This window comes from Rhamphochromis sp. 'chilingali' (genome assembly GCF_963969265.1).
Source record: "Rhamphochromis sp. 'chilingali' genome assembly, chromosome: 18".
Lineage (NCBI taxonomy): Eukaryota > Metazoa > Chordata > Actinopteri > Cichliformes > Cichlidae > Rhamphochromis > Rhamphochromis sp. 'chilingali'.
Genome location: NC_137945.1, coordinates 33596785 through 33609405, shown reverse-complemented (window position 1 = coordinate 33609405; position 12621 = coordinate 33596785). Strand labels below are relative to the sequence as shown.

Here is a 12621-nt window from a genome sequence, read left to right as displayed (position 1 = left end):
TAATGACCTCCTTTTAACTGCTGATTCAGGGCGCTCAGTGGTCCTAGTTTTATTTGACTTAACGATGCGGTTGATTAGGGCTGTTCGATATAACGATATATATCAGCTGACGATATAAAAACGTCCATCGTTTCATTTTACGCTATCGTTTGTTTCGTGGTGTCGCAAAAGAAACTGTTTACGTCAATATTTGTGTGGATGCCCTCAAGGGCATCCACACAAACACTATTGAGATCCTGTTTCTCTTTATTCTTTATTCCACTATATTCCAGTTGCTTCCGTACACTTTTTGGCACTTAACTACTCCCACAGTTTTCATCCGATTTTCACCGTTCAAACTTTAAAAAATTCTGCTCTTTCTGCTAATGCCGGCTATGACTTTTGGTGTTCATAACTTCTATACTTTTTGAGATATTGAATTTTTTTTGCAATATTTTTTGCCCATTTCTGCCATATCATCAGTGGCCTCACTGATTTTCCTTGCCGGGCTGACCTGTGTTTTAGCTCAGTGAGATGAGCGTCAGTTCTCAGACTTGGAGGCCCGGGTTCAAATCCCGCTTATGGCAACATTTCTTTCAATCAACAGTTAAACTTTTTTAACTCTTTTCAACACAAATTTAAGCTTTTTCAGCCCTTTTCAGCAAACTTTTCAGTTTTTTCACCACTTTTCAGCACAAATACCAGCTTTTCAGCTGTTTTTAGTAAAAACCTCTTTTCAGCAGAATTTTGCTCATTGAACTCTTTTCAGCACAAATTCTTCTGATTGAACTCTTTTCAGAAAAGTTTTTCAGTTTTTTCTGCTATTTTCAGCAAAAACCTCTTTTCAGGAGAATTCTGCTTATTCAACTCTTTTCAGTAGAAATTCTGCTGATTGAACTCTTTTCAGCAGAATTTTCATCTCTTTTCAGCAGAAATTCTACTTATTCACCTCTTCTGTAAAATTTTCAGCCTTTCCACCTCTTATCAGCCCAATGGACTACTTGCACTAACACTTCCGCGTTCTATGTAGTCCTGCTCCAGTGCTTCCGGTGCGGTTAAACCATGGCGACGTTCTACACTCGATGCCTACAAGAGCTCCCAAAATTGAACATCACCGATGTTCATCGGATTTGCAGAGTGACGACTACTCCCGCCAGCAAATTAGATAAAGGATTTAAGTTATATGCTGCATCATATATACACAACTACGAAGGTAAGAAAACGTAAATTAACCGACAAAGAAACGCTAGCTAACGTCAAATGCAAACACTACGTTACTCCGCTATGTCCTTCATTTGATGTCAGTTCTCTACATTACATGTTTTCTTAAACGGTGTTTTATGTCGTCCTAAACTATAGTTGAGGTTTTCTTAACTAATGTCACTTTTGTTGTTAGACACTGTTATATTAGCGTTAGGTAGTTGGCTAACTATGGAGGTAGTTAACTACCTAATGCTACTCTTGCTAAGTGTAAAATATATATGTTTAAGACATGCTGAAATGAGTAATACAGAAATAATGCTAATGGTACTTGTATCTTTATTCAGTGTCCAATAAAGACAGGTTGTCAGGGGAGGTCGGTGTGAGAGCCCTGTGCTACAGGTCGATGAGGAAGAGTGAGGCACCACACAGACTAAGTGTAGGCAGGAAGCTGTGTAAAGTTGTTAATCCCCGTTCTGTGGGGTTCAGTTCATTTAAGCATTAGTTAAGTTCATTCCTAAAGGCCCATCAACTTGAATGTTTTCCTTGTCTCCCTGCTTTATCACTCCTAATTTGACTAGTCAGATAGTTAAATCAACGTGTGTTTGGGTGATCAGAAACATTTGACAACAAGTTAATACTGCAAATATACACAATCTAAGTTATTACAGTTATCAAGCATGGTTAAGTTGTTTTAATAGGGAGAGAAGGAAACACTAAGCATTCAGGAGGGTACGTAACCATAACACTGAACTATGTTCCTGTTCGGCTCTTCCATGAAGATGTTACATTTTTAATTTTCGTTCTTTCTTCTTAGATTAAGCTTCTGGATTCATCGCCGGTGATACTGACACATAGCCAGTGCTCCTGTGTGGCAGGCGCTGTTATGTGCAATCACACAGTGGCATTGCTCTTCCAAACAGCACGCTACTCACAACTCAGAGTGCCGGTTGTCCCCCCTGTGCATAGCTGCACGGAATCTGAACAGCAATGGCACAAGCCACGGACAGTGGTAATTTAAATGAGGTTAAAGTTTTTGAATTAGTCCATGTTTACATATGAACAGCAACACCATCCATAGTAAATGTGTCTTCTGTTAGGGTGTGAGGCCAGGACCCATCAACTCCATGATCTTCACTAAGCCAGTACCAAATAGGATGGCCCAGACTGGAGTACGGTAATTACATTTGTAAAATTTGGTTTCATGTGTTACAAATGTATGTTGCTATTTTTTTCATACATACATGTGTCAGAATAGGTATTAATTTACATACAACATTACACTTTCTGAAGACGGCTAACTCAGTCATGTACATATACATCCCAGTCTCTAACTTATGCACCACTGTTTTACACCTTTTAGTTTTTAGTTTAGTTGTTGTTCAGTATAATAACCTTCTCCCTTACATTATTGTCATTGATGTTTTCTTTAGGAGTGGCTTCTACAGAGGCATGGTGGGTCCGTTACCAGATCCCTGCTTGTTCAGAATAACGGAGGCATATGCAAAATTTAATATTGAGGACAGGCCACTTGTGACCACAATGAACATGAGACCTGACAAGCCCCTTGTGGAAAGTGCCTTTGGGCTGGTGCAGGAGGGCAGTGTTCTGTCATATCAGCAGCCGGTTTTGACAACCCGGTACATCACACTACACCGCGATGCACCACCAACACCGCACTTGCCTCTGGAGGGGTATGACATCTTGCCATCAGATTGTGTGTTTGTGTGCTCAGAAGAAGAGCTTCTGCATCTGAAAAGCTTGTCTGTAACTCTGGAAATGGCTCACAAAATAGAGGAAGCTACACGTGAGCAAAGCTCTTCGTCTGAGTGGCATCAGCTCCGCAGGCCCAGAGTGACTGCCTCTAGGTTTCGGGAGGTGTGTCACATCAGAGGCCAGAGCTCGGCCGAGTCACTAGCAGAGCGTATATTGAAGGGAACAAGGCAGACAGCAGACATGAGGAGAAGAACTGAGATGGAGCCTGCAATAGCAGCAGAGTATAGTAGGCTAATGAATGTTAACTACTCACCCTGTGGTCTGGTCATTCACCCCATTGCCCCCTGGCTTGCTGCATCTCCTGATGGTGTTGTTTTTGACCCCAATGAATACCCCCAGTTTGGCTTCGTCGAATTCAAATGTCCCAATGTACAAAACTTTATTGACTGCAAATATGTGCAGATGGAATGTGGTACCCCTAAACTAAAAAAGAGCCACGCATATTACTGGCAAGTGCAAGGACAACTGCTCATCAGTGGGATGCAGTGGTGTGACTTTGTTGTGTGGGCACAAGAGGACTACCTAGTGCAAAGAATATACATGGATATAGATGTGCACAATGCAATCAGAGAAAAGGCAGACTATTTCTTTTTTTACATATATATGCCAAGATACCTGTGTTTGAAAAAATGAACAGTAAAAACATAGCAAAAAGAAAAACAGCTCCTTCAGGCTGGCTGGAACAAAATAACTGATGTTTTATTTTCAATATATTTCATGAATTCTTTTGTTGTTACATGTTACTTTTATGTGACATCAATAAACTGTTATTTAAGCAATGGCATCAATTTAATTTTTAAAAACACACATTAAAACGTTGAATTTGTGCAGAACTTATTTACATGGTAAGTATTTAAAACTCCATGCCTAGCATACTGATATACATTTAGACAATAACTGAACTGTAGAAAATGACAAATGATATTTTTGATGTTACAAAAGTTCAATGTCACTTATGGTTTTAAAACGATTTAGTGATTTACTTTATAATTTTGATAAATAGTTTTGTTGAATCTGAATAGTAATAATAGTAGTATAATTAAACAGTATTATTAACATTAAACATTTGCAATGAATTTGAATTATCAATAACTGAAACTCAACTATCGGCACTCAAGTACCAGTTCTGTAATCAAGTATTGTCAGCTGAGAAGGAAGAAATTCAACTGTAGTGGCCTCAGCTGCAGGTCATTTTCCATAAGTTACTTGTACTGGCACTGGTGTCTTGGGAAAAATCCATCTTGTCTCACTTAACCCATTTTTTAACTAATGCTGTGTTCTGGTAATTTGACAGCATACATGCCACTGCAAACAGTTGGTTGATATTATAAACATGTGACATGGTAATGATGCTATCAAAAAGTTTGTTCTGTTTGATCCTCCTAATGACTCGCTCCACATGTACCCTGAGTCTGGCTATGGCCTGCGTCTCCTTAACCTGGTATGCTGGCATCTGCTTCTGCTTAGATAGAAAAGGTGGGCAGTACACTTTGCATTTACAACAATCAGTGATTAGGAAGCCCTTATCTACCATCACTGCCATGTCTTCAGTCAACTTCTCAGCAATGCCTGATTGTTTGAATAGTTCCTTGTCACTAACCGAACCAGCATACAGATTAGAGATGAATGTCACTGGACCATGTGGAGCTATGCCAACCAGGGCTTTCATCGTACAGTGGGATTTGTACGAAGAGTACATTTCACTTTGGAGAAGTGGTGAGGATGGTGTCTGACACCTCAGCTCTGTACAGTCAAGGATCATCTGGGTGTCTGAGAAATCTTTGAATTCCTCAGGGAGGTAAGCTTGCACTTCTTCACGTGTAAGCCAGATGCACTGAGACCCCAGTGCAGTGGCAAGAAAATTTGTCCATGTTGCAATAATGCGGCTCACTGTGGACTGGTGTATGTTAAATCGGTGTGCCAGGTCCCTCTCCTTCAAACCAACTGACAGGAAAACCAGGAAAAGAAAAAACTCGTCAATTGGCTGTAGCAGCTGCCTCTGGAAGGTGAAAACAAAAGGGAAAATGTTACTCCTTAAGCTATGAACTAGTAAAATTATTCTTTTCTTGGCTAAATGTTTTGTAATGGTTAGGCATACCATACTGTACCATGAGGTAAACAATGAGGTGCTGTAGTGCACAGGTGTATGTATGTAAAGGATACTGAGTCTAGCATACATACACCTGTGTATGTATGCTACTGTACATAATGTAATGTTATTGTACATAAATACAATAACATTACACCTCTAGTTCTAACTACCAACAAACCCATAACCTACTGTTGATGTGCGTGCAGGTGTCAACACTTCTTCGTTCCGATTGGCAGCTGACTTGGCTCTTGAAACCCGGATCATTTTATAGATGCAAGGCTCAATCAAAACCCAGAATGCCATCAAATGATCATAGCTTGGAAATCTATTCACGAGAGAGCCATACATCATGTCAATCATTAATTAACATTACACACTGACATAAAAATAATGTGAACTGTGACAAATATGCTAATGGAATGCTGTATAAAATAGTCTGATTAAGAGTATTTGGTGTTGTATTTTACCTGTAGCATTAGGATATTGTTTAAATACTAAAGCATCTACATAAAACATACAATCAGCAGAGAAAAAGTAAATTTCTATTTTGTTTTCATTAAGACTGGAAAAACTTTCGAAATTTAACTGATGGTGACCTTGGTATATTTTAAACAGTTAGCTTGAATAGAACTTAGATGTACCTGGTATAGAATCGGATGTCAGCAAAACGCTGTAACCCAAATTCTCGCTGGACACGTAACTCCTGTATTTTCTTCCTCAGAGTCTCCACGTCTTTGGACAGGTCTTCTGCAGCTGATGCAGATATGTCCAATGCAGATGGCTCAGGGACTGAGCAGTAGTCATGATCTCTTGTAAGACTGTGCTCTTCTTGATCGTCAGGAGGAACTAGTTCAGGGCGTCGCTCCGTTCTCTCCCAAACACTATGCCGCGGTGGTTCAACTTTATAGCCATTCCACTCAAAAAGTGTTGGTACAGCACCTTTAATAAGCCGCCTTCGACCATCGAGGGTTGTTGGCTCTATGAGTTGATCACTGGCAAAGTGTCTGCAGCAGAGCCTGGTGTGAGAGGTAATCGTGAAATGATCCCGGCGTATATTTACCAGCCATTGTCTTCTCAAGTCGGAATGGGTCGGAAAGGCATGAAAACTTAGTATGCCGTTAAATTTGGCTGAACCTGAACAAAGTGGGACACAGCAATGCTCGGAGTATTTCTTCTCCTGTTTTTGAAAATGTTCTGTTTTAAATACTTTCCTTTTTATACTCATTCTGAAGCGACATTAGCATAGCTACCGATAGATAAGCAAACGTACCGGAAACGCACAAGCGGTACTATTTGGAAACGGAAATACGTCACATGCCCTAGTGCAAGTAGTCTATTCTCCGCAGCTTCTGCTCATTTCAGCACAATTGTCAGTCTCTCCACCTCTTCTTTGTGAGAAAGACTGTGGCGCAGAGAGATATGTGCCTGCCTTGAGTACCAGAAGGGCCAGGTTCGAATCCTGCTCAGGGCAACATTTTTTTTTTCAACCTTTTCTGCTTTTTTCAGCAGACATCTTCAGCGTTAAGGCATCCACACAGCATTTTCGCAGGAAATGCAAATTTTTCTAGTTTTTCATCATTTTGATGGTCACTGTAGTGGCTATATTAGTTTCTTAAAGTTCTCTCTTTGTCTTATATTTAATATAACCACACTACGGACGGACAAGTGCCTGTTTTTACACGTTGTCGTTAGCAACCAAGACGGTAAAAAAATGGCGTGGCTCCGCCGTCTGCTTGTTTGTTTTGCATACCTTTTACAATAAAGCTCAAAATCCTGTTGAGACTTTTCAAAATAAACTAAATCCCATGAAAGAGTATGGAGAGCATTTATGGATGAGAAGCAAAAAAGAGCCATCGGGTGCTAAAAAATAAACCTTAGACTCAAACGTTAGAGCAGGCTTTTCCCGGCAGCACGCCGTGTAATAAATACTCACAAAGAAAACAATGGCCGTTACAACTTATGTCTAAAAATGTATCGTTTCATGCATCGGTTAAAAGTCTCAACTCCAGGTACATGACGCCCAGCTGGAAACACTTCAATGCAAGTCAATCTGCCTGAGATTCACAGAATTTACAGAAAATGTTAAATTCTTGTGATTTATATCGTTATCGGGATGATAGATGTCTTAGAATAGAATAGAATAGAATAGAATTCAACTTTATTGTCATTGCACATGCACAGGTACAGGGCAACGAAATGCAGTTTGCATCCATCCAGAAGTGCTTTAGTGATATAGATATATTACAATATATATTAGCAATAATATAGATATGTGAGTATATTACAGAAATGGGTCTATTATGGTATGTTATAATGTACACGGTATGAAGTATGTTGTGAATATTCTATAACTATAAGTATGTACAGGCTGTAGTGAGTACAAGCTATGTACAGGATATGAATATAAATATGAAAAACTATACAGAATATGAAATAAATAACTTTACAGAATCTGGGATATACAGCTATACAGAAATGGGAACTATGCAAGTTGTAAACAGTTGTAGGATTAAAAATTATCGAATGTACAGAATGATTATTTACACAGAGCTATACAGTAGTGCAGTTAAGATAAGTGAGGGTGTAGATAGTTTCTACAGAGGCTATATAAAGTGCTAGTGGTTGTGAGTGGTGGTTCAGTCCATGTTATTATTGTGTTTGAGGGTACAGTTGTCCATTGTGGGTGTGTGTATGTTCAGTCCATGAGTTTAACGTGGGTCAGATGTCAGGAGGCAGAGTTCAGGAGTCTGACAGCTGTGGGGAAGAAGCTGTTCCGGTACCTGGTGGTCTTAGTCCGGAGGCTCCTGTGGCGCCTCCCAGAGGGCAGGAGGGTGAAGAGTCCATGTGATGGGTGACTGGGGTCTTTGATGATTTTCCCAGCCCTTTTCAGACACCGCTTCCTGTAGATGTCTTTTATGGCAGGAAGTGGTGCTCCGGCGATGCGCTGGGCAGTTTTCACGACCCTCTGCAACGCCTTCCGGTCCGAGGCAGAGCAGTTCCCGTACCAGACTGTTATACAGTTGGTCAGGATGCTCTCGATGGTGCAGCGATAGAAGTTCACCAGGATGTCTGAGGACAGGTGGTTCTTCCTCAGAGTCCTCAAGAAGAAGAGGCGCTGGTGAGCCTTCTTGACCAGCTTGGAGCAGTTGGTCGTCCAGGTGAGATCCTCGGAGATGTGGACTCCCAGGAACTTGAAGCTGCTCACACGCTCCACAGCCGTCCCCTTAATGTGGATGGGTGGATGTGGGTCAGCATTCCTCCTGTAGTCCACGATGAGCTCCTTGGTCTTCTCGGTGTTAAGCAGCAGGTTGTTTCTGTCGCACCACTCAGCCAGACGATCCACCTCCTCCCTGTAGGCGGCCTCATCGTTGTCACTGATGAGGCCAATCACCGTGGTGTCATCTGCAAACTTAATGATGGTGTTGGAACCATCAGCAGGTCTGCAGTCGTGGGTGAAGAGGGAGTAGAGGAAAGGGCTCATCACACAGCCTTGTGGTACACCGGTGTTCATTGTGATGGTAGATGAGCAGCGGTTATCCAGCCGGACATGTTGGGGGCGGTTGGTCAGGAAGTCTAGTAACCATTTGCAGATGAGGGAACTGATACCCAGGTCTGTCAGTTTCCTGATGAGTTGTGAGGGGTGGATTGTATTGAATGCTGAACTGAAGTCTATAAACAGCATTCTGGCGTAGGTGTTGTTGTTGTCCAGGTGTGAGAGGACAGAGTGCATTGCGATGGAGACTGCATCCTCTGTGCTCCTGTTCCGGCGGTATGCGAATTGGTGGGGGTCCAGGGTGGGGGGGAGACAGGATTTGAAGTGTGCTAGGACCAGTCGCTCTAAGCACTTAGTGATGATGGGGGTGAGTGCTACTGGGCGGTAATCATTGAGGCAAGATGGGTTGGAGTTTTTGGGTATCGGGACGATGGAGGTGGATTTGAAGCAGGCCGGTACCACAGCGTGGGCCAAGGACAGATTGAATATGTCTGTGAGCACTCCTGCAAGCTCCCCAGAACACGCTCTGAGAACACGCCCGGGGATGCCATCAGGGCCTGCAGCCTTGTGGACATTGATCCTGCTCAGCACCGCTCCTACATCGGTGGGGGAGAGAGTCATAGGTTGGTGGTCTGGCGTCATGTCTGCTTTGGTTGTGGTTGTGGGGTTCCCTCGCTCAAAACGAGCATAAAAGTTGTTGAGCTCGTTGAGGAAGGAGACATCAGAGGATGCGGGGGAAGGTTTGGTGGTCCTGTAGTCTGTGATGGTCTGGAGTCCTTGCCACATGCGTCGGGGGTTGGAGTTGGAGAAGTGTTCTTCTACCTTCTTTTTGTAATGGTGTTTGGCTTTTTTGATGCCCTTCTTTAGATTAGCCCTGGCTGTACTGTAGGCGTGTGCATCTCCTGACCTAAAGGCAGTGTTGCGGGCCTTCAGGAGGAGACGAACATCCCGGTTCATCCAAGGCTTCTGGTTGGGGTACATGGTGATCCGTTTCTGGGTGGTGACACTGTCTGTGGTTTTGGAGATGTAATCCAGTACAGATGAGGCGTACTGGTCCAGGTCTGTGTGGGTGAACATATTCCAGTCTGTGTTTTTAAATCTGTCCTGGAGCACTGCGTCTGTCCCCTCTGGCCACACTTTAATTGTCCTCACAGCAGGTTTCACACGTTGGATGAGTGGTGAATACCGAGGTGTGAGGAACAGGGAGAGATGGTCCGATTGTCCAATGTGGGGGAGGGGTGTTGCTTTGTAGGCTCCAGCCAGGTTGGAATACACATGGTCTAAAGTCTTGTCTCCTCTGGTGTGGCAGGAGACATGTTGGTGGAATCTGGGGAGGACTGTCTTTAAGTTGGTGTGGTTGAAGTCGCCAGCAACAATAAAAGCAGCCTCGGGGTGTTTATTCTGGTGTTTGTTAATGGCTGCAGAAAGTTCTTTCATGGCCAACCTAGCATTAGCGTCGGGGGGTATATACATGGCAGTGAGTATGATCGAAGTGGGTTCTCTGGGGAGATAATAAGGTCTGCATTTGACCATTAAAAACTCCGCATTAGGTGAGCAGTGACTCTCAGTAGTAGTGGAGTTCATGCACCAAGCATTGTTAATATAAATGCACAAACCTCCACCTCTGGTCTTGCCGGAGTCATCTGCTAGCCTGTCGGCTCGGTGTGTGTGGTGTCCTGCTAACTCGATAGCATTGTCCGGGCAGCTGTTGTTCAGCCATGTTTCGGTGAAAAACATGACATTTGAGTCCATAATCCGTCTGTTGTTAGTGATGGAGAGCCGTATCTCATCCATTTTGTTTGCCAGAGAACGGACATTGGCGAGAAAAATACTGGGTAAAGGCAGCCGGTGTGGTGTTAGCTTTAGCTTAGCCCGTAGCCCTCCGCGCCTACCTCGCCTTTGTTTACGATCTCGGCGCCGTCTGCGTGCACTTCCGCCCAGCCGGGGAGAGTGGGCAGCCTCCGGTGTTCTGGAGATCTCTGGGATGAGTCGGAGATCGGCGATAAAACTGTTGGAGTTGTGAGTCCAGATGTCCAGAAGCTCTTGTCTGCTGTAGGTCAGCAACGCACAGCAATTCTGGACGAATAATCCGGTTAAAAGTAGATAAAAAACCGCTAAATAGCAGATTCTGGAGAGACACTGAGCCTCGCGTTGTTCACGCGCCGCCATCTTGGATCTTATATCGGGATATGAGATTTTGGTCATATCGCACAGCCCTACGGTTGATCACAATATTCTCCTGGCAAGGCTAGAACAAGTAGTTGGACTTAAAGGTAATGAATGTCCTTTCATGGTTTAAATAATACTTATCCAAGAGGTCTTTCTCTTCGTTTAAGGCATGGCTCTGTAGAGCACCACTGTCACTGTGGAAATGCAAACGCACCCACATTTGCCACTAAAAACAGACCTGCAACACAAACGTATTCAGGAGCCCCCAGTTTTAATCAGAAACACTGATAACCCAACAGCAGCAGCAATGATGACGCTGGCACAGTTACACAATGCAAAGAGCAAACAGGTGGAGCTTTACTGAGACGATTAGTTCAGGTTGAGTGAAAGAAAAGTTGTTTCTAGCGTCCAAAACATCAGTGCTGTTCCTGTAGTCGATCTTAGTTTTTCAGTTTAGTGGGAAAAAGTGTGTTTGTTGATCAAAGGACCTGATCAACAAACTCAACTAACTAGTTTATTATGTGAATGTCACATGTGGCCAGTTTTCTCACAGACTTATAGAAAAACATTCAGCTTTGACAGGTGAAGTAACAGAAACAAGCATACACACGCCTAAAACTTACCGAGGAAGCGGAATGTCCTGCGTACCAGTGGGTTGAGGTAACAGCAGTCTCCGGTGGCCACCGTCTTCTCTAAACGGTCAAACTCCTTGGATGTGTACTGGACCAGAAACAGCACAGTCTCTGTCACTGTGATCTAGGAGAAATAGGGGCCACATACACAAAGAAAACAGATTACTGAAAGGAGCAGCACTTTACCTGTGAGTGGGTGCTGCTAGTGTGGGTGGTGTTATTTTGTCAGTCATTCGTACCAGTGCTCTCTCAGTGGGCTCCATCACTAGTGACACAGCTGCTGAATACACAAAAGGACTCAAGCCTGTCTATGTGCAAATATGTATGCTTTTGAAAACAGGACCGAGCCCACTTTCTATACAACTCTCTAAAGTTGACTATTAGCCAAAGAAAGCTGCTACAGACAAACATGGCAGGCCACTGATCCTTACACTATAGAAGTCTTCCAGTCCCCAGGGTGAGGTCTGAAGAGCTGGAGCAAACGTCTAAATCAGGGACGGATGGAAACCTTTCAAACAAGTAATTTTCTAAACAGCTGTTTACGTCAGGCAGCTTCAATGCAACATTAAAATTAATTATAAATAAACTGTATTTATTATTGTTTTCAGACACTGATGCCAGTGAGCAGCAGAATGGTGAATGTGTAACTGATGCAAAAGAAGCCAGTGTGTGTTTGTGGAATGAAAGAACAGTGTAACAGTGTAACAGTGTAACAGTCAGTGAATCACTGACATGTGTGTGGCACCGAGTAATATCACACTTTATTAAACACACAGTTCCTGTTAGCAGACACACTCATGTTTGGGTCTGGATGTGGGATTTCTCTTCATGAGGAGAAAAATATGAATATCCACTAGAGAACATAATAGCTTTTAGACACAAAAACTACGGTGGCTTAGGGAACCAGTGAAAAGTGATAGAAACCCGAGGTGACCAGTAAAAACAGGTACGGTGGTTGACGCAGTCACTCCTCTTCAGCTAAGGCAGTGTTTCCCAACCACTGCACCGCGGCACATAGGTGTGCCGTGAGAAATGATCAGGTGTGCCGTGGAAGATTATCTGGTTCCACCTGATTAGTAATCTAAGCGATCGGTGTGGGTATCGGGCAGAACAATTACATTCTCTTCCACTAGAGGGCAGTACAACTACCTGCTCTAATTAAATGGGTTGCCAGCTGTCAGTAAAACAGAAGAAGACGAAGAAGAAATTACATAACAGCCATGCTGTGAGTGAGCCGATGCAGCGTAATAGTAATAGATACATATGTGAAAGGACAAAGT

At 43.1% G+C, this 12621-nt stretch overlaps 1 protein-coding gene and 1 long non-coding RNA gene across 2 annotated transcripts in view; one reads left to right on the top strand and one right to left on the bottom strand.

Moving 5' to 3' along the window:
• plppr5b (phospholipid phosphatase related 5b) overlaps positions 1-12621 on the bottom strand; it is a 130072-nt gene that overhangs the window by 78742 nt on the left and 38709 nt on the right. Inside the window, exon 4 of the mRNA XM_080864863.1 lies at positions 11333-11465. Coding sequence (XP_080720989.1) covers positions 11333-11465 — 133 coding nt within the window. The remainder of the gene's footprint in view (positions 1-11332; positions 11466-12621) is intronic.
• Positions 2108-3048, top strand: LOC308385730. Its single transcript, XR_013969614.1, has 3 exons — positions 2108-2191; positions 2280-2356; positions 2613-3048. It is a non-coding gene; the product is annotated as an uncharacterized lncRNA (long non-coding RNA).